We start from the raw sequence: 23,061 nt of genomic DNA, 5'->3' as shown, positions 1-23,061 counted from the left end.
GTGGACGAGCTCACAGCCCACCTGGAGTTAAGTGATTACTGGAGCCCATAGACATCCACAACGTAAATGCGCCACCCACCTTGAGATATAAGTTCTAAGGTCTCAAGCATAGTTACAACGGCTGCCCCACCCTTCAAACCGAAACGCATTACTGCTTCACGGCAGAAATAGGCAGGGTGGTGGTACTCACCCGCGCGGACTTACAAGAGGTCCTACCACCAGTAAACTAATAATAAAAATTAAAATTGTTTGTACTAATTTTCGTAACTCTTGAACTATGTGTACTTGTAGTGTCGACATGACGTTCTCATTTTGTGCACTTCGCTCGACCTGAACACGTGTGCGAGATGTACATGCGTTCGAAGCACACATGCTACGTGTTAACAAAAAGAGGACCACCATGTAATGATATAGTGCATTACTTCACGTGTACATTATCCCGACATCCCATTATCTCTCATAAGTTTTTTTTTTTGCGATCGTATCCAGATTAGTATACGGTAAACCTGATGGTAAATAGTTATAGTCGCTCATGGGCATCAGCAGAACCAGGGGCACAACCAAACCGCCACCTACTGCCGAGTACTCTCCGTGAGCCTCGTTTGAAGAAGGACATGTCATAGCGCTCGGAACACCGGGGAGGGTGTTTTCCGAGTTCATTGCAGAGCTGACGTGGGAAAACCGATCTCTGGTAACGCATTGTGAAAGAACACATCGATTCCGTTCAGTGTGGATGAACTCTGCTCCGGTAACGTGAGGTCCGATGGTATAAAGGAGATGGAAGGATCATCTCGAACAATTCCTCCGAGCAGTCTCCATGGAACATATATGTAGTACCAAATACAAGAGAGAAACGAAGTCCCTCCAAAGAACCTGCAGAGATCGCCCAATACAATACTGAAAATTTCGCGCGTTTTTAACAATTTTTTTTTATTGCTTAGATGGGTGGACGAGCTCACAGCCCACCTGGTGTTAAGTGTTTACTGGAGCCCATAGACATCTACAACGTAAATGCGCCACCCACCTCGAGATATAAGTTCTAAGGTCTCAGTATAGTTACAACGGCTGCCCCACCCTTCAAACCGAAACGCATTACTGCTTCACGGCTTAAATAGGCAGGGTGGTGGTACCTACCCGCGCGGACTCACAAGAGGTCCTGCCACCAGTAAATATATATCTCACATGCTTTTTCGTACAATTTATAATTTAAACTGCGTGTTAGGAAACTCTGAAGTTGATCCGTATCATATGCATATGTCATATGTTATCTGATCGCCGAAGACACATAACTGCAACATCGAATATGCATACGAACGTATATTTATGAATTAATCCGGTCGCGGGGCGGTTCAAATTGAAACCGGCATCGATGGAACTCCCCCACCGTCGAGTGGAAACCAAAACACGACGTTTGAGATCAAAGCTACAATGCGTTGAGGGTGAATTTGTCTAGGTGACACCGGTCAATGAATTAGAACTGATTGAATGAGCAACATCGTTGCAGTCAAATTTTTTTAAAACATTTTTCGTTTTTAATACGCTTTTTTATTAGCTTCAGACGTATGTATATTTGTAACGGAATCTTTGAACATGATTTTGACCCCCTTCAAAACGTTGGATTAACTCGAAATTTGGTATACTTATTATGGACAGATGACAATTCAATATGAAAAAAAAATTGAAATTCAACTAAGAAATGAAAAATGAATAATAGTTTTAAAAAAACTAACAAAATACGCTTTTATAGAAAATCCAACTAAAAAATTGAAAATTAATTTTAAAAATTTGAATTAAAAATAGTGTAAGAAAAAATTATTTTATTCTAAAAAAAAAGCGTGGGGTGCATGGTATCAGTAGTTATAAATGAGTAGAAGGGTTATTTTGATAATATCCTGAAAAGCACCCCACGCTTTTTTTACAATAAAAACATTTTTTCTTATACTATTTTTAATTCAAATTTATTAAAATTTATTTGTAATGTACAGAATATTAGTTTTGTATTACGAGTATGAAGAAGTTCTTTTGCGGTAATTGTATTTGGTAGTTGTTGTAAACAAATTTTGTTACTAATATGTTTTAAAATATCTATAAATCTACGAAGCTGACTAATTTGGCTACATAGCTCAACTAGCATAGTTAACATAGTTGCAAAAACCTCCATTATTTTCATTATATCTGCGACAAAACGTCAACTAGCGGTCCACTGATCCCAACTCTTCTCTCATATGTCGCAAAAGACGATTAATAGCTTACCTGGGGAACAGGCAGTCGCGTTTTCTGAGTATTTGTAAGCAGACAGCAGCGGGCACCATTATCTTGTCTATTACTGCTATGCAAAGCGAAGAAGTCTTAAATTGGAGTTTGAGGGGTGGTCTAGCCGATGGTGGGTGGTTACCGTCGCCTATGGACTTCAGCAATGCCAGGGGCAGAGCCAAGCCCCTGCCTACCTAATATGGCGTCGATATCTGTTTGTACTATACCTATATACTGGTGGTAGGATGTATTTTAAGTCCGCACGGGTAGGTACCGGCACCCAATCTATTTCTGCCGTGAAGAAATAATGTGTTTTGGCTTGAAGCTGTTATAGTGTAAAAACTGCGTCACCTTAGAGCTTTTGTCTCAAGTGGGTGGAAAAATTTACGTTGTAGATGTCTATAGGCTTTACTTAGCACTACGTGAACAGTGATTTCGTCAACTTATCAAAAAAAAAAAAAACAACAGATACTTTAGTTAAATTCTAATTTGGTCAAACTTCTAAATGAAAGACACCAACGCAATTATTATTTCCATGTCGAATCCAGTCAAGCTATATCCGCAACATACTCTAATAAGTGCTGCGGGAGACGACACCGCATTCGTCATTAAGACTCAAAGAGAACTCTATATGATGCAGCTTGGCGCTCAACGACCGAAAGCTTCCTATCGAAGAGTATCAACATCGATTCCCAGAGCGGAAAACTAAAATAAAAAAGTTATTTTGCGAACAAGGGCTTCATTTTGATCGCCTTGTTGATCTAGAGGTCGATAAACGCGGTTACAGTGTGACTGTATCAGGATTCGATTCTCGGACATTGTCAGTGACATTGCTGAGGATCGTGACCACATGTATGCAAGTATTTCCATGAATATCGGTTCGCTGTGAAGTGGACCGGCTGTTGGATGCTGTCTCCAACTGTCCTCCTTACAGCGTCCAACCTGATCTACCTGACCTACTTGTACTTGACTTGGTCTACCTGACCAAGATTGAGAAGCTTTTCCAAACTATGATGATATGTCCGAAAGAGCTGAGTGTTCGATATTGTATTTTTTATTTATTACTTAGATGTTAAGTGATTACCGGAGCCCATAGATATCTACAACGTAAATGCCGCCACCCAACTTGAGACATGAGTTGTAAGGTCTCAATTTTTACAGTACAACGGCTGCCTTGCCCTTCAAACCGAAACGCATTACTGTTATACGGCAGAAATAGGCGGGGTTATGGTACCTACCCGTGCGGACTCACAAGAGGTTCTACCACCAGTAAAACTACGATAATCCCTAACGACCATGTACATTATGATGAGTTTATTGACTGACTTAGAAAAGCAGATTCTGATGAGCCTATGTTTCTTAAAATAGGAGGTTGAAACATAAATTTCTTTAAAAACTCCTATTCTATACTTCCTAATTAGGAATGTACTAGTTGACTGGATTAAGATGAATTGTGGCGATAATTCATGTTTTGCCCTACATAAATCACTTGTAAGACACATTTGATTTCCACCATGTGATGTGTATAACCATTACCGTAAAATTGTTTATGAAAACAAAAATATTACGTAACAAAACAACTTGAAAAATTGATACGTGCCAAGCTTATAAAGGTTTCAATGTTATAGATAGAAAATTCATTCATGCTGCTAATAACGCATAGTCTAATCCGACCCGCACGGGCTGGTACCGTCGTGGTACTTGTTCCTATGAGCAGTAGATCCATTGCAGTTAAGAGATTGATTCGACAGTTATACTCTAAGGAATAATACAAAAAATTGGTGCATGTAAAAGTATGTAAGTATAGGTGGTAGTAACCAACAATAAAATTCAAAGTCTTAAGTCGAAACCGTTCGCGGTATTGACACTACGGAAAAAAAACAAAACGGTTTACGTACAAAAATAAAAATAAATAAATAACAGAAGCTTTTAAATGCAAATAAGTTCGTCAAAACAAAACGAAACAAGACGCAAACTTGCATCCGTTTAAAAGCATTAACGTGTTGAAAATTCGACGAATTTTTCATTCAGATTCCGTTTTATTATAATTTACAATTCGGTTAATTATCTTTTGTTTTCATACTGTAACCCGCTTATCCGAAGCACGTGACACTGTAACTTTTTATTTTTTATTGCTTAGATGGATGGACGAGCTCACAGCCCACCTGATGTTAAGTGGTTACTGGAGCCCATAGACATCTACAACGTAAATGCGCCATCCACCTCGAGACATAAGTTCTAAGGTCTCAGTATAGTTACGACGGCTACCCCACCCTTCGAACCGAAACGCATTACTGCTTCACGGCGGAAATAGGCGGGGTGGTGGTACCTACCCGTGCGGACTCCCAAGAGGTCCTACCACCAGTGATTACGCAAATTATAATTTTGCGGGTTTGATTTTTATTACACGATGTTATTCCTTCACCGTGGAAGTCAATCGTGAACATTTGTTGAGTGCGTATTTCATTAGAAAAATTGGTACCCGCCTGCGGGATTCGAACACCGGTGCATCGCTACATACGAATGCAACGGACGTCTTATCCTTTAGGCCACGACGACTTCAAACTCTTACTATATACCTGAACTTAGCTTATTTTTTATAATTACTCCAGAAAAGCTCTCTGAAGCTCTAACAACAATTAATGAGTTTCAAATCGATAGTAAGCAATGCAGGTATTAAACACAAACATTAACTGCTTTAACAAAGATACGAATAAAGCCACCTTATGTATCATTGAATACACGTTAATGTTGTGTTGTTATTTTTAATATATTAATCAAAATCTTATTGAATATACAATTAAAAACATTATAAGTATTTTTATATAATTTATTATAGCTATATTTTATGAGCAAAATCAGTTGACCATAGATTTTCACTTATTAATAAAATCAAAGGACGACCTATGAAACGATGGGGTGATGATACATAGTCACCGCTGGAAAAGAATGGATGGAATGAGCCAAGGATTGAACTAGAGGATACCTATACCCAAATATATAGAATACTATAGAAGAAAAAGTTTGATGTAGACTAATTAAACAAACAACAATAAAGAAAAAAAAACTAATGTAAAAAAGTGTAAAATTGTAAATAAATCAAAATGTAAAAATCATAATATATATTTAAGAATGTTTACATATATATAATACTAAGGTGATGGGAAATAAAAGGATTTATTGTTATTATTAAAATAAAATAAAAAGCTTTATTCTCCACATCCTGGGTAAATTGAAGAAGATCCAAATTGTCCTTTTATATGTACTTAAAAAAAGTTTACCCTCAAAATAACATGTCAATCGAAGCACCAACGAAAGCCAACATCTGTACTAACTGAGCTGCAAAAAAAAACTATTATAAAAACAAATTTCACAGCACATCGCCTTCTTTTTATGATTTTTCCATAATTAATTACACTTCAAAAATCGATGACTCCCTATATCCCCGTGAAACGCAACATTGAAGCCAGATGTGAGTGCAGATTCCAACTTGTCAATACTTCAGCTGTATAGCTAACGGTCTTATTCTGAACTCAAAAAAAAAATATTTAAATTGACAATTTAACGACTATTTTTGGTTTTTGCTAATTTTAAACATAATTAAAACTACACCACGAAAACATTAAATAACGCGAGTTTAAACCGTAAAAGTAGATTTAATTAAATCGAAAATGCTTCTTAACTCTAAAACATTTAAAAAAATCCTAGGAGCTATAATGATGCTACATTAATAAAATTGAACCTTCATGCTCAACGGGTGGCGGTGTTTAGGTTCCATTCTATAAGATTCAGTAAAAAGCAATGTCATGAGCTTAATCATAATGAACAGCCAGATACACAACCCACTGAGATAGTCGCTGAACCGTCTCATTGGGTCGCGTTTCCGGTCCGGTGGTAGATTCGGCGAAGCTCTGCTCTTGCTACACTCACCACTCAAGGCGAATCCAGAATAGTCCCTCAAGGTTATTGGCAAATAGGTAGGCAAAAGAAAAAACCAGGCGATGATCTGCTAAAAAAATCATTTAATAATTCTTTCAAAGTTGCACAGAATACAACTGCGACATTCAAACGCAACTAATAATGGTTTGTCGAACAATTTGTCGGGTAGTCGTTAAAATCACGTTTCCCATAAAAATTTTGGTCCCATTGGATACGCCGGCACGCGCCTCCCATCCGCTCTAACCGGTGCTAACCGTAGGTAGACCTCATAAATTGATTCGTACGATCGGCGAAGGGTACGACCAAGATGTGTTATAAAAAAAATACCGGCTTTCGTATAGATGTTGCACTATAACTTCATGTTTCATGTGTATTAAATTAGTACTTTTCTAAAATTAAATATCTGGTAATATCCAACGTTATATCACTATTTTCGATGTTTTAAACTATTGGGTGATTGATGCGTTTTCCGTGTGCTTTTAAAGCCAACGTTTTTTTAATAGTTCGTACGATTTAGACGCATAAGTCATAAGTAAATCATCATTCATCATCATTATCCTGCCCTTCTCCCAGTTACCTGGGGTCGGCGCAACATGTTTTCTCCTTCCATACTCTTTTATCATATACCGTTTCTTCGCTCACTCCCCTCTTACCCATATCGTCTTTCACGCAATCCATCCATTTTTTCTTAGGTCTACCTCTTCCTCTATATCCTTCCACATTCATAGTTAACATTTTCTTACCAACCTCATTTTCATCTCGTCTCATCACATGTCCATACCATCCCAAACGCGCACTTCTCAGCTACTCTGTCACAGGTGCCACTTTCAGACTTCCTCTAACATATTCATTCCGTATTCTATCCATTCTCGTTACTCCACACATCCATCGCAACATTCGCATCTCTGCTGCATGCAATCGCCTTTCATGATCCTTTCATAAGTCATAAGTAAAATGTTTATAAAATATTTTATCTTTATTAAAACAGTCGACATTCGTACAATGGTCATTTGGATATACTCGTAATAGTTTAAATGGATATAAAAAATCTTAGAGCTTTTAAAAACGATTCGATCAAAATAATGTCAGTATCTTGAAATCTAAGTTAACTATAACGATTAAGATAATTTAAAAATTCACAACCGTCAAAACAATAACACCAACATAAAAATGTAATCTCTTCAAAGAGAATGACATGTCATACATCAAACTGAAGCGATTCAAAGCGTATATTTCTTTTAGTATTCCAGTGCCTCAAAACACCTTTGTCTACTACCATTTTTTCTCGATAGTAAATCGTTTTTAAGAAGACTTTTAGAGTAAATACGAAAGAAATAGATAGAATAGGAAATAAATAGAATCTTACGTACGAAGCATACTGTTATGAACAGTAAGTTCGAGAAAGCATGTAGCATTAAAAGTAGTGTAGTAGTAAGTCAAGAAATCTTAAACCCTTCGGATGAAGGTAGATTGCTATAAGAATATCATGAATACATGATTTGGAATACAATGTAATTAGAATAATTCTAACGAGACTGTTATAAAAAGGTCACAAAGAAATCTGTAAGAACCTTATGTAACTTGTTACCTAAAGTACCTTGGCCAATAATGGCTTGGCTTACTTGGCTTTTAGTGGTGGTAGGACCTCTTGTGAGTTCGCGCGGGTAGGTACCACCGCCCTGCCTATTTCTGCCGTGAAGCAGTAATGCGTTTCGGTTTGAAGGCGGTGGCGCATTTACGTTGCAGATGTCTATGGGCTCCAGTAACCACTTAACATCAGGTGGGCTGTGAGCTCGTCTACCCATCTAGGCAATAAAAAGAAAAAAAGAAGCTTAATACTGTTGAAAAGTGGCTTACAAGCTCTTACAAGCTCTTAACGTTTGGCACTGGATCAAAGGCAGGTAGGCATTTTTGGGATTTTGTTGGTAAATGAAAAATATTTTTTTATTATTTCATCGCGCTGAAAATAAATAAAGTTTCAACAACAGAGTTGTTACTTGTAGAGAAATACGCTCGGAAACTCTATCTCCGTCCCTCTATTCCCTTTGAAGGTATATGAATGAACCCATGTCATAGAAATTAGCAGAACCAATTTTAAAGATCATGTGATAGTGCTCAAGAAATTGTTCCAGAGCCAAAAAGAGTTCTCCATAAATTTAATGAGCTCTGCTTCAGTAGCCGGTTGCCGTTGCTAACCAAGCCGAACCGAACTCACTCGTAACTCGATCCTTGAATAAATCGTAACCTTAAAATCTGTAGTTCCACAAAACAGCTAGGATTTATTCCCCCTGCACAAGCTACCGACGCCATTTGAAATTCATTCTTCAACGAACGTGTGATGTAATAAAAATAGCGTTAGATATGAACGCTCCTGTGATAAATTATGCACCCCTCGATTTTTAGACTGCCTCGGAACGCATTACCGACTCGCATTCTTAAAGGTAAATGGAACTTTAACTTAATGCTATTTGAGTTTGCGTTCTGAGGTGTAATGAATTGTTTAATGTTGGGGCAATTAGTAGGGGGAAAAAAAAATCATTTTTACCTTATTTGAATAATCGTGTATAAATATTAAGAAAGCTGTGAAATGCGGCCGGTTTATTAGGGTTTGTTGCAATAAAGACAAAATTTTGGAGTGGGATTTTTTTATATGAATTTATCGGTGATAAGTTTTTTTTTTATTGCTTAGATGGTTGGACGAGCTCACAGCCCACCTGGTGTTACGTGGTTACTGGGGCCCATAGACATCCACAACGTAAATACGCCACCCACCTTGAGATATAAGTTCTAAGGTCTCACGTATAGTTACAACGGCAGCCCCACCCTTCAAACCGAAACGGATTACTGCTTCACGGCAGAAATAGGCAGGGTGGTGGTACCCACCCGCGCGGACTCACAAGAGGTCCTGCCACCAGTAAAAAGTTGTCTTGTAAGCCCGTATAGATACCGCAACTCTGCCTATTTCTGTCGCAAGCCATTACGCGTTCTTGTTTGAACGGAGCAACCACGGCTGTACTATAATAATATAATCGAGTCTTATAGTTAGCCTCCTAAAGCGATATTAACGTTGTCATTCCTATGGATTCCGATATCCATTTTACATCAGATGATGTTAGACATAAGTTCCAAAGTATCAGTTACGCCAAAATAACAACTACTCCAATTTACAGAACGAAAACTTCACACTATCGAAGCGATATGAACCATAGCGTACAGATTATTAGATGAAAGAAAAAACGCAAGAGTCGTAATACATTGAAGAGAAGCTCAAATTGGTAACGAAGCTCTTTAAAATACATTACATTAACGTGAATATAGATTTCTTGAGACATGAATTAGAAATCTCAATAGTAACGTGAAACATACACATATAACTCAAATTTGTATGCCGTTGGAATAAGGGCCCTAGCGGCAAATGTAGGCAAACGTTCCAACTCCATACAAATTTGAGTTAACTTTTACGCTATCGAGAACGTTAAAAAACTCGCACTAAGCACACAGGAAGCAAACTAATGATGATTGTCATAGTATACTGTTATGCAATCTAGCCTATATCATGGTATTATACAATGAGTTATAATATCAATGTTTTTAAGAATATTTACGTAGTCTTGAATTACGGGGCTTGTGCTTAAAACAATAATTCTTGATAAGGCGCGTGTGAGGAGGTTTCTCTTGAGTTCAAAACTGGATTTCGTAAGCAAAGGCACTAGTGTTATTTTTTGTTTTTAAAATATTGTACTAATTATTCTTATTTTATTTGAATACTATTTAATTAATAAGGTTTTCAACAACCAAATCATTTTTTATTTTATTATAAATGCTCTTACAATAAATCTAAATAGTATTGTGATCAAAGTGAAAAAAGTGGGCATCAGAGTAAATGCGAATAAAATTTTTAGGCCATCACAGTATCCGAGTGTGAGTGAATCGTCCATCCATCAACATTCTGTTAAATCACTCACATTACCTGCATAAAGATTTCGACTTAACTGAATTATACTCCGCGCATTCCGCTTAACATAATTGAGCCCACGTTTTTGGGATACAATGAACGTGAAATCGCGTGGCCCGTTAGTCGAGACTCTAGTGTCTTACAATTTCTATCTTTTGTTTGGCTTTGTTATTAATAATAAACTCGATTTAATAATAAATTGGGTGCTTTATTAAAGTAATAGAATTCATAAAAGATAATTCGTTACGGTCGGTAACGATTGTTTTTGATGGTGTGATTATGAGCTCCCTCCTAGAGGAAGCACTGATGAATGCTAGCCCGGATTACAGACAGCAATTTAAGACAAACTCCAAACTTGTGAAGAACTCTTGTGAGTCCGCATGGGTAGGTATCACCGATCTGCCTATTTCTGCCATGAAGTAGTAATGCGTTTCGGTTTGAAGGGCGGGGCAGCCGTTGTAACTATACTGAGACCTTAGAACTTATTAAACTAAAAAAAAAAACTATTTTTTTCAGTTGACGCAAATTAAAATGACTTTCTATTAAATTATTTGTGTCAAATGAATTTAAAAACAATCTCAACATGATTCAATAGAATCTGTCAATAATGAAATTAAAAGTCATGACGCGTGATTGCATTAATATGGCACATAACGGATCATCTCTCTGATGTTCAACTGCCTCAATATCTTAGGAGAGAATCGGATGATAATGGATATTAAGCAGCTCTCGTGATGACGTCCAGCCAACGAGGAGTTGTACCTCCTAGATCTCTCCTCCTTCTATCTAAATATTCTGTCCGGCCCTGGTCGATGAGGCTCCTCCATGGAGCGCTCATTTTGACATAATAAGTGCTCAAAACATCTATTGATTCGTATTGGTAAGAGAGAGAAAGAGATATAGAGAGACCATAATCTATATATAAAAATGAATTGCTGTTCGTTAGTCTCGCTAAAACTCGAAAACGGCTGGACCGATTTGGCTAATTTTAGTTTTGAATTATTTGTGGAAGTCCAGAGAAGGTTTAAAAGGTAGATAGATAAATATGAAAATGCTCGGAATTAAACAAAAATATAATAACAATTTTGTTTTTTCTTTGATGTGTCCCCCGTTGGACGGATTCCTTTTGTTTGTTTTAAGTTTATTTTATACAAAAGCTTTAGTCTTTTATTTATCGATTGAGGCACTACGAAGTCTGCCGGGTCAGCTAGTTAGTTATTAAAAATCTGGTTCATTTTACAATATTAAGAAGAAAAAAATATATAATTTTGTAGGCAGACGAGCATCCGGCCCACCTGATGGTGAGTGGTGGTATTAGTGGTGGTGATGGTGAGGGGAGCTCATTCCATAGCCGGATGGTGCATGGCAAAAAATACCTCTGGAAAGTGGAATAAGTATAAATAAAATAAATAAATATATAAGTGGCTTTGTTTGCGATATGAGCCACCTGCGTTTGGGGCTCTAGAGCAAGAAACATCCCCACGAATCGCATCAAGTCAAGAATGACTGATTCTTTCAGCACCAGATTCTTAATCCAGACCAGGACTTCTACATGAAAAACAAAATTCTCATTTAAAGAAAAATCTTTTTAAATACCAAAAAAACACGCCAAGTATGTTCATTATCTGAGCCAACCAAACAAATAAAGAACTGAAACCCAACTTAAATTCGGTACGCATACCAATATACAGGCTCCTCTCACAAGGATCCATCAATGGCTACCAAATTTACACTCTATTAAGGGACAGTGATTCAGCAAATGGGCTTAAGAGGGTAGCTGGCGCCATGGGGATGTTGCACGTTATGTTAAACTTATTATGCTGTGGTTAACATTAGATGGAAGTCGGCTGTAAATGTTACTTGTTGAAAACTTTGGTATTTTACGTTATGATGCCATAATTTAGTAGCAGATTATGAGTAAACTAATGATGATTATCATTGGTCTACTTACTGGCATACATATATGTATTGTTACACGCTGGGGTTCGGAATAAATAAAACTTCCACCGAAGTATAACTTAAAACTGTATTTAACGCTTAGATCATTTACAGAATGCTTTACAATATGTAATCGCTTCGTGTAGATCCGATGACTAACTGCTTCGTGTCATCTCTGCAACGCTTTTATAGTCGATACGACATTTCTACAATTTCGAGAACATTCCCGGCAAGTCGAGTAGTTTCGATATGCGTTTCCGCTATTTTATAATAGATGGCGTTGCACTTCTCGAGCGTTCTCGATTTTACTAGTTGTCTTGATATTCGTTACTGCTATTCGACGAAAGATGGCGTTACTCTTAACGGCGTAACGCATATAATTATGTATGTTTCAAAATACTATTGACATTTACATCTCAAGATAACAAGCTATATTCAAATTGTTGTAATATCTGCATACGTCGGAGGTTTTAAAGATTAGCCTTAGGGCTTAGCCAATCTAGAGCAGTTTATGCAATGGTAAGTTATAAGCAATTATTAAAACAACTTTTATCTTTAATCACAGTATCAGTTTTCATTTGTTATTTTCATTTTATTATTCGTGGTAATAGTCGGTCGGTTTCGTCATGTTAATTTATTATGACAACGGTTTTTGAAATAAATAAAGTTTCACTTATACACATGCAAATTAAATGTGTTAGCTTTTAAAATGAACTCAACCAATTTTGTCGTAATCGGCTTACAAATCTAGTGAAAAAAAAATTGTTTATCTTCTCAATTATATTAAATCATGATTAATCATAATACCATAGAAATAGTGTATTCATCATCTAAAAATCAATTCGTTTATGTGATAGTGTGTTTAGTTTTCAATTTCTAATACCTCTAGGTGCCTTCAGATTTTAAATGTCACACAAACAGTCCTCTTCCGAATCTTGGCTAGTTTGAAGAAAACTTTCTTCAACATTTTTCATGGACAATATGAGTCGTCTATTATCAAAGGTGGCAATCTGTGCATTTGAACAAAAAAATGTTATTGATATGTCAATACAGATTGATTTGAATATAATCGTCTCCTTCAAAGAATACGGTTCAAAACCTGCATTAAATAAAGGTTAATACTTAACCTGTTATTTATCTAAGATGTAGTTCAGAAGAGTTTTGTGACTGCCAATGGAATACAAAGTCAATAATTCGTTTTTCTGATTTACCAATAATTGTCCAAAAGTCACATTGCCGGCTTTGATAATAGTCGACTCATATACTGTATATATTTTTGGGACTTCCTTTTTCTTATTCCTTCTTCAATCCCCTATCCACGCCATCTGTTGACACTACAAGAAAATCTACGCGTGTGAAAATGGCACGATGTAAAAAATAAAAACATGGTGCCGTTGCAAAAACGATAAAATTGTGATTTATTGATCAATCAGCACATATAACTCTCGCCAGTGAGAAAATTGAATAGTGCATCAACGAGCTACAGAGTGAGTCCTAAAACTTATCCTTTTCCCGGTCCCAAACATATCTAAATTCAAAACATATATATATTCTGTCTATACCAAATATATCAGCGTTATTCCCATCAACGAGGCACGTGGATTTATAAATATGTGTAAATTATGATAACCTTACATGCGTTTTATCTACTCTATAACTCAGTGTTAACGATGTCTGTAGCCCAGAGATGGATTTAATCCTTAATACCCGAAGTTGCTCGTTGAATCGACACGTGCCTATAACGTGCGCTAGTAAAATACGTACCAAAACACTGGCTTAGAAGGATTGGAAATGGTTATTAAAAGACGAGCTTTTGGAGGTACTGGCGATTAAAGAGCCGGCTGCGGCGTGGCGGAAATCTAAGGACGGAATTCGAAATTTCAATCCGTACTATTATATTAGTATACTAGCGACCCGCCCTCGCTTCGCTTCGGAAACTTTAATTTATTGTTAATTTCTCCATTATTAATGGATGCTATTATACATATAAACCTTCCTCTTCAATCACTCTATCTATTAAAAAAACCGCATCAAAATCCGTTGCGTAGTTTTAAAGATTTAAGCATACATATGGACAGATTTAAGGACAGAGAAAGCGACTTTGTTTTATACTATGTAGTGATAACGTATATACGAAAGTAACTGTTTATCTCATGATCCGAATTAAGTTTTCACAACTGAATATATGACCGGATTTTAACGGAATTCAATATGAGAATAGTTTGAGCCCAGGGAAAGAGCTTATATAAAGGCCACCTTTGATCTCATTGCTGAGCACGGACGAACGCGAAATAAAATTTAGTCCGCGGAAATAAAGCTGCTATTAAAAACTTTTTTTAATATAAAATAATATAATGGATATCCCACATTGGTTAGCGTGGTATGGACATGTGATGCGTAGAGGGAGAGGAGATGAATGTGATTAGGAGATGTATGGAAATGGTAGTGCAAGATAGAAAGGGAAGAAAGAGTCGACCGAAGAAGACATGGATGGAGTGTGTGAATAACGATATGAGAGAGAGAGGAGTGAGTGTTGAGGTGACAGAAGAGAATGGAATAAAAAAAAACTGCTGACCCCACCTACTAGGATAAGGTGAAGACAAAGAAAAAGAAAGTTTATGATACGCCCTAAAACAAGAATATGCGCTTCTTTTTTTAACTTATTTTTACAGTTAATCCTTCCTCGTGGAAATTGTTCGTAAACATATATTTTAAGCTCTCTTTCTTCAAATACATCTAGACTAGGTTTTAATACTTATATCCTCACCGCATTTAAAGCTTCCATTTCATGTGGGCTCAACTTATACGAGGCGTCAGGACACACGAGTTGAGGTGTACACCTGTAAGGAAAAAGCAGTTATTGTAATGACATACTTTAAAAATCGAAAATACACATTTACTGGTGGTAGGACCTCTCTTGTAAGTCCATACGGGTAGGTACCACCGTCCCGCCTATTTCTGCCGTGAAGCAGTAATGCGTTTCGGTTTGAAGGGTGGGGCAGCCGTTGTAACTATACTGAGACCTTAGAACTTATATCTCAAGGTGTGTGGTGGCATTTACGTTGTGGATGTCTATGGGCTCCAGTAATCACTTAACACCACGTGGGCTGTGAGCTAGTCCACACACGTAAGCAATAAAAAAAATTTGTTGAACTACACACATACGAGTTTCCTTTTTTTAAACATTAAAGAAAACATTACTTTCTTTGTCTTAAATTGAAGTAATATCACAAGGTAGATATTGATATTGGACTCAGGTAATCCCTTATTGTCAAGTTGACTTTGAGCTCGTCCCCTCCCCACATTTTCACAAATAAATCGAAATATTTAACCATCCAAATTAATAAACTGAATATTACTGTGGATAGTGAATTCGGAATTATTTTATGGAGATCCACATTCACCGGCTATAGTTCCTTTAATTATTAACATTCATATACGTTGCTGAGTGAATTTATGAATGTGTGGCTCTCGGCTAAAGGCACGGTACCACCATGAGCGTGGCTTAATAATAATTGTGAGATTCAAAATATATTTTTATGATGATTTGAAAATTACCGATGCTCTTGGGTATCGGTAATGCTAGCTAATGCGCTGCCCACCCAAAGTGAATAATAATTCCTAAGCAATTATTGTACCACCGCCGTGCCTATTTCAACACGTGAAGCGGTAATGCGTTTCGGTTTGAAGGGTGGGGCCGTTGTAACTATACTTGAGACCTTAGAACTTATATCTCAAGGTGGGTGGCACATTTACGTTGTAGATGTCTATAGGATCCAGTAAAAAAAGATATTAGAACGGTCCATTCGTTCCTTGTCATCTGGTTCGTATCCGTATTTTAGGGAGGCATTAAAAGTACTACCTGCCGCTAGTCACGTCCACCCTCGTTCCATTTCTTTCTTTTGTTTCTTTTCGAATTCTTGTCAAGTCTCTGTCTAGTTGTTGTAGGTCTTATGTCCTGTCAAAGAGGTTGCACGCCACAACAGTCTGGGTGTTTATTAAATATATATATGGATATATTTAAACGTATGTAGGTCAGTCTCTGGTACTCATAACACAGGGAATCCTAATTTGAGGCAGGATGACCGTTTGTAATTTGTTTCCCAGCTATTTACAATACGTAAAACTTTTACAATTGAATCTTGCATTGATTTGTTTTTGTTAGCAGCGGGGTAACGCATAAAAAAACAGCTTAAGTACCAAAAATATCTACAGGAAAACGTATGTTTATACCCGCTCGAAGTCGGGCCATACCCGACCCAGGTAAGACAAATACGCTCATTTCCTGTGGAGACCGCGCCCGAACGTCCGTGCGCCGACAAATTGTGCCGACGTGCCTTATTCTGTTCGCATCCTGTCATTTGCCACTTCTTCAATATATTTCAATAACAAATAAATTCTCTTTTTTATTTTTTTATTGCATAGATAGGTAGACGAGCTCACAGTCCACTTGATGTTAAATGATTACTGGAGCCCATAGACATCTACAACGCAAATGCCGCCACCCACCTTGAGATATGAGTTCTAAGATTTCAGCATAGTTACCGAATTGATAAAACTATGAAAGCGCTTGCCTTTAAACCAATAACTATTAATTTAATTATCGATTTTTTTTACATAATTTTATCTTCCCATATGCTGTTTGTTTCTCAACGAATAAAATATAGATGGAATTCATAAAATTTAAATAGAATAACTCCGTGCGGCCTCAAGAGCCAAATGACTGAAACTTTACCGGCTCCTCTTATTTATTACGCGTGAGCTTTAAGGAATTTAAGTTTTTCAAGTAAACGGATGGGTTCAGGATCTGACTTTGCATGAGGAGTTTAGTGATAACGGAATTCCACAGAAATACATTAATACGGTATAGCATTACTGCCGCGAAACAGCTATACGTTGAATTTGGGAAGGTCACCCGATATCCTTAGGTCTTAATTTTTTCCCTACCCATTCACTGGTAGCTTAAAGGGGTTATTCCAGCGACGGGTGGGTGAGCTTACGAGCTCAAACTGAAAGAGTTTGTTAACACTAGCTCTAGCTCTTTTACTGGTGGCAGGACCTCTTGTGAGTCCGGACGGGTAGGTACTACCATCATCATCATCATCTTAGGCCGTACAGCCCAGGGTGGGCCTTAACCTGGTCCAGTATGTCTCTCCAGACCGCTCTGTTCAGGACTTTCTCTTTCCAGTTCCTGACACTGATAACTTTGAGGTCGTGCTCTACGCCATCTAAACATCGGTAGGTACCACCGCTCTGTCTATTTTTACCGTGAAGCAATAATGCGTTTCGGTTTGAAGAGCGGAGCAGCCGTTGTACTGAGAAAACTGAGACCTTATGACTCGAGGTAGGTGGCGGCATTTACGTAACCACTTAACACCAGTTGGGCCGTGAGCTCGTCCACCTATCTAAGCAATAAAAAAATTAAAAAGCTAAAGTAGTGCTTCGCAGAATCTACCACCGGATCGGAATGGCGACCCACTGAGAAGATCCGGCGAGAAACTCAGCGATTTTATTTTCCCATTTTTTTTGTTTAGTGCGTCATTAGAATAGTAGAGATGTCCTATTTAAAACAAATTTTACGTATGGTATAATAGATACTTTACACTTTTTGTGGTCACGACGGACTGAGTCGTTTTAATTAAAATACCAGAAACAGTAGTTTAAATTATGTACACGATTTTCAAAAGCCGAATAAAAATACTAGGTATAGTAGGGAAGTTGTTGTATCAATACGGTATAGCAATTTAAAAGATTTTTCTTCATGCAGATATTACCATAGATTTTCACGCCACTAATGAGAATGTGGGACATCAAAAACTTACCTCATCTCTAGAAAAATTTCCTTCCCATTTCACATCGACCGATTGACGTTCAAATACTGCGTTTTATATTAATCAATTGGCCGCAGTTTTAGAAAATAGAAAATAGCATTTTCATACTAAGATAATAAAAGGATACAACTCCATCTAATATTTTTATCTACAATATCTACCTTTGTAACCAATAAAATAAAAATTGTCACATTTGACTTCGGCCATCCCGATTTTATAGCAACTTGCAACTTTTGCAACAAACCAAACAAAACTAAACACACATTCATATTCATACTAGTTTCAATATCATACAGAGTTTCATAAAGGCGAATGCAGTTTCAGGTCTTCGTGAATTGTAATAAATATGAAATTCGTTTGACAATGTTTTCAATTCCTGTTTGTTTACTTGAAGGTTTTATGGTAAGGAAATTGTATGCAAAATTTCTGAAGCTTCCTAACTTTTGTGTATTGATGTGTAAGCGTTAGAGATAAAACTAGATAAACAATATCAGGCAGCGCAGTACTGATCTTTGTGGCGAGGCTTGGGGGAGGCCTAAGTCCAGCAGTGGACGACTGTGGGCTGATAAGAAGAAGAAGAAGAATATCTTCTTCAGTTCGCTGCAATGAATCAATCTTCCTCTCATATAGGACCAAGGAATCAGGAATAAACCTATTGTTGCTTAAATAATCGTGATATAAGACATGACGTCATAGCGATTATAATATTAAACAGCGTTTCTTATTAACGACAAACTCGCTAAGCCATGGCCGCATCTTACCGCCTCCAAATATTGCTAGGACTGCAGAAAACTAGATATCACCCAAATAAAATTAATTTTACGGTTTAATCTTGCTTTTATCATTTTCATTATACTTTTTCTGGCGTTTGTATACTTAACAGTATTCCTACTGGCCACTGAGTTCCTTGATATTTGAATATTGAGCTAATTAGCTGTCAATTCCTTTTATTATGCTCAAAATCATCCATAAGTAAATTCATTAGCCTTTTAGCAGCATTCCTTTCTTGTCCAACATTCTCACATCCCTAGCTTCTAATTTTAACAACGATGGAGGCTATTTTGAGATTTTCTTTTACTCATTCTTCACCATATTCGTCTAACTCCGCAGATCTATATTAACTTTTGCAACTCCTCGGACTCAATACGTAATCTACGTATCGTAACCTGCTTTAGGAGCCCGACATTCTGCTTCATATTTATCGAACTCGTAACCTTAAAATAACCCTACTCTTCAGTGTATAAATGTCTATAATATCGTCCCCCCCCCCAAAACATCTTTAAGTCCAGACGTCTGCTGCCTCAGGGTACCGGTACCCTTTCTCATTAATATGCCATCGCAGTAGCCTGACCTCTCACGCGTTACCTTTGCCAATTACGTTTCCTTAACTAAATATTATACCAAATTACCTGTAGGCTGTTTGATCATAGTAACGGTGTTTGTTGACAAAAAAAACATAGTAAAGTATTGTTTTTAAAGTGCGATCGTGGATAGAAGATTATCTGAAAGTATTCCTGAATTTTATGAGCTTGAATACTTAAAAAACAGGATGAAATACATATCAAACCTACTAATAATTAGCTACAATTTTCTTTTTATCCTGTTGATACTATTGAAGACAATGAAGCAAAGTTAAAAAAATATTAGAATGTAATCGTCGGTCATTATTGCGTGTGCAAAATTTCGGGTCAATTGGACGTCTTCGAGTCGGTGTAAGTGATGTTAAAAGATTCCGGTATATACAAACATACCAAGCTAATGCGCTTCCATTATGAATAAACCCGATATAACACTATATATTACAAAAATACAATATTTACTACCAAAAATCATATTAGTTGGTCTTTTTTTTTGTAAAGAATCCGCTTATTTCGATAATTCCGAAAGTCCTCCGCAGCCCCAACCCGGTTTGTTATCTTAAGTTATTACGTCACGGAATACGTTAATCACCCACTAATTGTCGTTCCGTATTAAAATAAACAAACAGTCGGATCCCGAGCGCAGGAATAACAATTTTCGGCAAGCATCTGTCAAAACACAGCCAAAGCGCGCCACAGATGATAAACTGTGAGACATTGCGTCTGTTTTCGTAAAATGTTACTCTCCTTCTATTTATATATGTATACACTTTTATAACAACCTAGTGAAATTCTATCTCTTTCTGACCCTCGCGATATATTACACGAAATGCATACATTTCTTGACACAAACCGCCTATCACCCTTTGCTGCGTTGATGCTACAAGAAAATATTTAAGAACACAATCAATCTATATATTATAGAAAAACTTTGTACCCACTTTTACGAAAATTGCGCGGATGGAGGAGTATGAAATTTCCCACACTTATAGAGAATATAGAGAAGGAGTGCAGTATGCTAAGATTTTTTTTAAATTACGCATTAATAGTACATTAAGCCAATAATTAAAACATTACACATACTACCATGTATTTGACACACATACATAATAATATGTTTATTGTCAACTTCAATCAACAATCAAACTTTTGTTATTGCTTAAAGTCTGCTTTCAAATCAAGAATCGGTTAATATTGTTTATCTTTAATATTATTTGTTTATAGTGTGGTCCTGGCGATATCTGTGAATAAAGAAGTATAAGTCTTTGACAGTAGAACCTTAATAATGTTCAAACTTATAATTACAATTAATTATATTGAATTTTGACTACTCCGGGACCACTAGTAGTGACTATTAACTGAATTAAAAAATTTCCAGAATTCGTGATATTATAAGCCACAGAGAATTCTAAAGTCATATCTTGCAGCGCTCAAATTGAAACTAAATATTGTGATAAATAAAGGTGGATGTGCGCGTCTAAATTAAATTATTGAACTTTATTATAACTAAATTATTGAATTACTTCAAATTTTAGCGTAATCTTTGTCTTGTTTTACCGAATTCAACATTTCCGAGCCGGAAAGATCGCTACAGCTTAATCATTGTTCGAGCATTTTAATTAGGACTACTTTTAGTATTTAATTTTGCGTTTTTTATCCCCATTCTGTAGTTTAGAATACTTTTAGAGTTCTCATGGTAAGGCATCACTGTTCTAGTATTCTTCCAGGGCATGATGCTAGGAAGACTAGTTACAGATAATAATCACAGAATGATTGAAAGCCATCGTAAAAATTAAGGCAAAAGGATTCATTTTGTGCTGATTTTTTTTACTATCATATTCAGATATAGGAAAGGTCTATTCGGCCTATTCCACTTTCAATCACATGCTACCCTGGCCACCTTAAGCAACTACTGTTTCCACATCGCCCGTCCTAAATGATAGTACAAGTAATTCTAAATCCTTATCAATCATATAAGTTACTGACCCGGTGGTGCAGTAATAGCACCTCTGACTGTTCCGCCAAGGGTCGTGGTTTCGATATCGGGAAAACTTTCGTCTGATATAATGAGCAGGTTTGTTTGGTCTTTTTATAAGTGTTTATTATCTATATATTATTATGTATATTTAAACGCATATAAGTTTTTTTTATTGCTTAGATGGGACGAGCTCACAGCCCACCTGGTGTTAGGTGGTTACTGGAGCCCATAGACATCTACGACGTAAATGCGCCACCCACCTTGAGATATAAGTTCTAAGGTCTCAAGTATAGTTACAACGGCTGCCTCACCCTTCAAGTATGTATGTAAGTCTTTGGTACCCATAACACCATGATTTGTTCGCAGTTATTACTTTCTTATGATATGAATATTATTATGTGAATTGTGTTTGTCCCAAAAAACGTTGACCTCTATACATTTTTAGTACCCAGTGTTTAATCTGGTACCTGTAACACAAGTTCTTTACGAACTTATCACGGGACCAGTTAACGTGGCGTGATTGTTAGTAAAATATTTATTTATATTTATTTATTTAATATAGACTTCAATTCAAGTAAATTTACAATTCAATTCTGCTTTTGAAATTTTTCAGTAAATTTTCTTATACCTCCTAAAAATCTAATCACTCAACCGCATTTATTATTCAGGAATAAACAACAATAGACCGAGGACGTTTCCACAGTAAATTCCACTGGAATTTTACAAGGAAACATACTTACTACGGCACTCAACTAGATGAAATTCTTGAAGCTCCAATTACGGCGCGTTTCAAAGGGAATCTTAATAAACCAGTTTGAGTTGAGCTCGCTTTGAAAAAAACATATGAAAGCGTTATGACACTGTGCCTCAGAGTTGGAAAACGTAGTTTTTGTATCAACTTCACCTAAGATCCGACCTTGTAGGATTATAATGATCGCTGCCGGTGGTGACAGTCTCCTTCGGCTAATTTTGGGGTAAACTATTCTTAGACATTTATTTTTAGATAATATCATGTTTCGTCAATAGGTAAGTAGTGTTTTGATTCGTAACAAAACATTAGAAGATAAATGTTTCATCCTTAACGACTCGATAGATTTTCTTCTAAGCACGCACATAGGACAATAAGAACTGTTTGAAGTAGAAACTATTTTTTATGATTGAAAAATTACTGGTGGCCCTTACCAAATTCATCAGGACTGGTGGGCGAGCAAATTCTTAGCCAGGAGGGATGGGATTTGCTAACAGCTGCCCGAGCGTTCCCAAAGGAGACCTAATAGCTCAAGAGCAGCTGCTTCGCGAATGAATCTACTACCGGATCGGAATCACGACCCGCTGAGAAGATCCGGTGAGAAACTCAGCGGGTTGATGCATGGGCTAGGTTGCACGTCGAACTCTTTGTCGAGTTCGACGAGTACGGTCACCGGGGTCCCTAAGCCCGCTCCTAATGTTAGAGCTGAAGGCGTCTAATGCAAAGGTTATTGGACCTGATGGATCCGTAAAGACGTGTCTAAGGCGTTGACGGTGATTGGCTCCTGCGTGATCAGGATTCGGGGAGATGTCAGCGGTGGCAACGATAAGTTTTAAGGTCTCAGTTTTTACAGTACAACAGCCCTACCCTGCAAACTGAAACGCATTACTGCATTCACGGCAGAAATTGGCAGGGTGGTGGTACCTACCCGTGCGGACTCAAAAGACGTCCTACCACCAGTAAATATCATTACAGCATTGTTTTTGATACCTAAATTGTTTGAGATTATCCCATCATCTCTTTTTTATTACAGCACCGCCAGCCACCACGTCTGAGCTCAT

General features: G+C 37.0%; 1 protein-coding gene across 1 annotated transcript in view; it reads right to left on the bottom strand.

Moving 5' to 3' along the window:
* LOC114248788 (kinesin-like protein CG14535) overlaps positions 1-23,061 on the bottom strand; it is a 423,441-nt gene that overhangs the window by 345,339 nt on the left and 55,041 nt on the right. Inside the window, exon 3 of the mRNA XM_028182208.2 lies at positions 14,853-14,925. Coding sequence (XP_028038009.2) covers positions 14,853-14,925 — 73 coding nt within the window. The remainder of the gene's footprint in view (positions 1-14,852; positions 14,926-23,061) is intronic.

Source organism: Bombyx mandarina, chromosome 12 (genome assembly GCF_030267445.1).
Source record: "Bombyx mandarina strain Sakado chromosome 12, ASM3026744v2".
NCBI lineage: Eukaryota > Metazoa > Arthropoda > Insecta > Lepidoptera > Bombycidae > Bombyx > Bombyx mandarina.
Note: the sequence above shows the minus strand (reverse complement) of the source record. Positions and strands in the feature narration are given on the sequence as shown.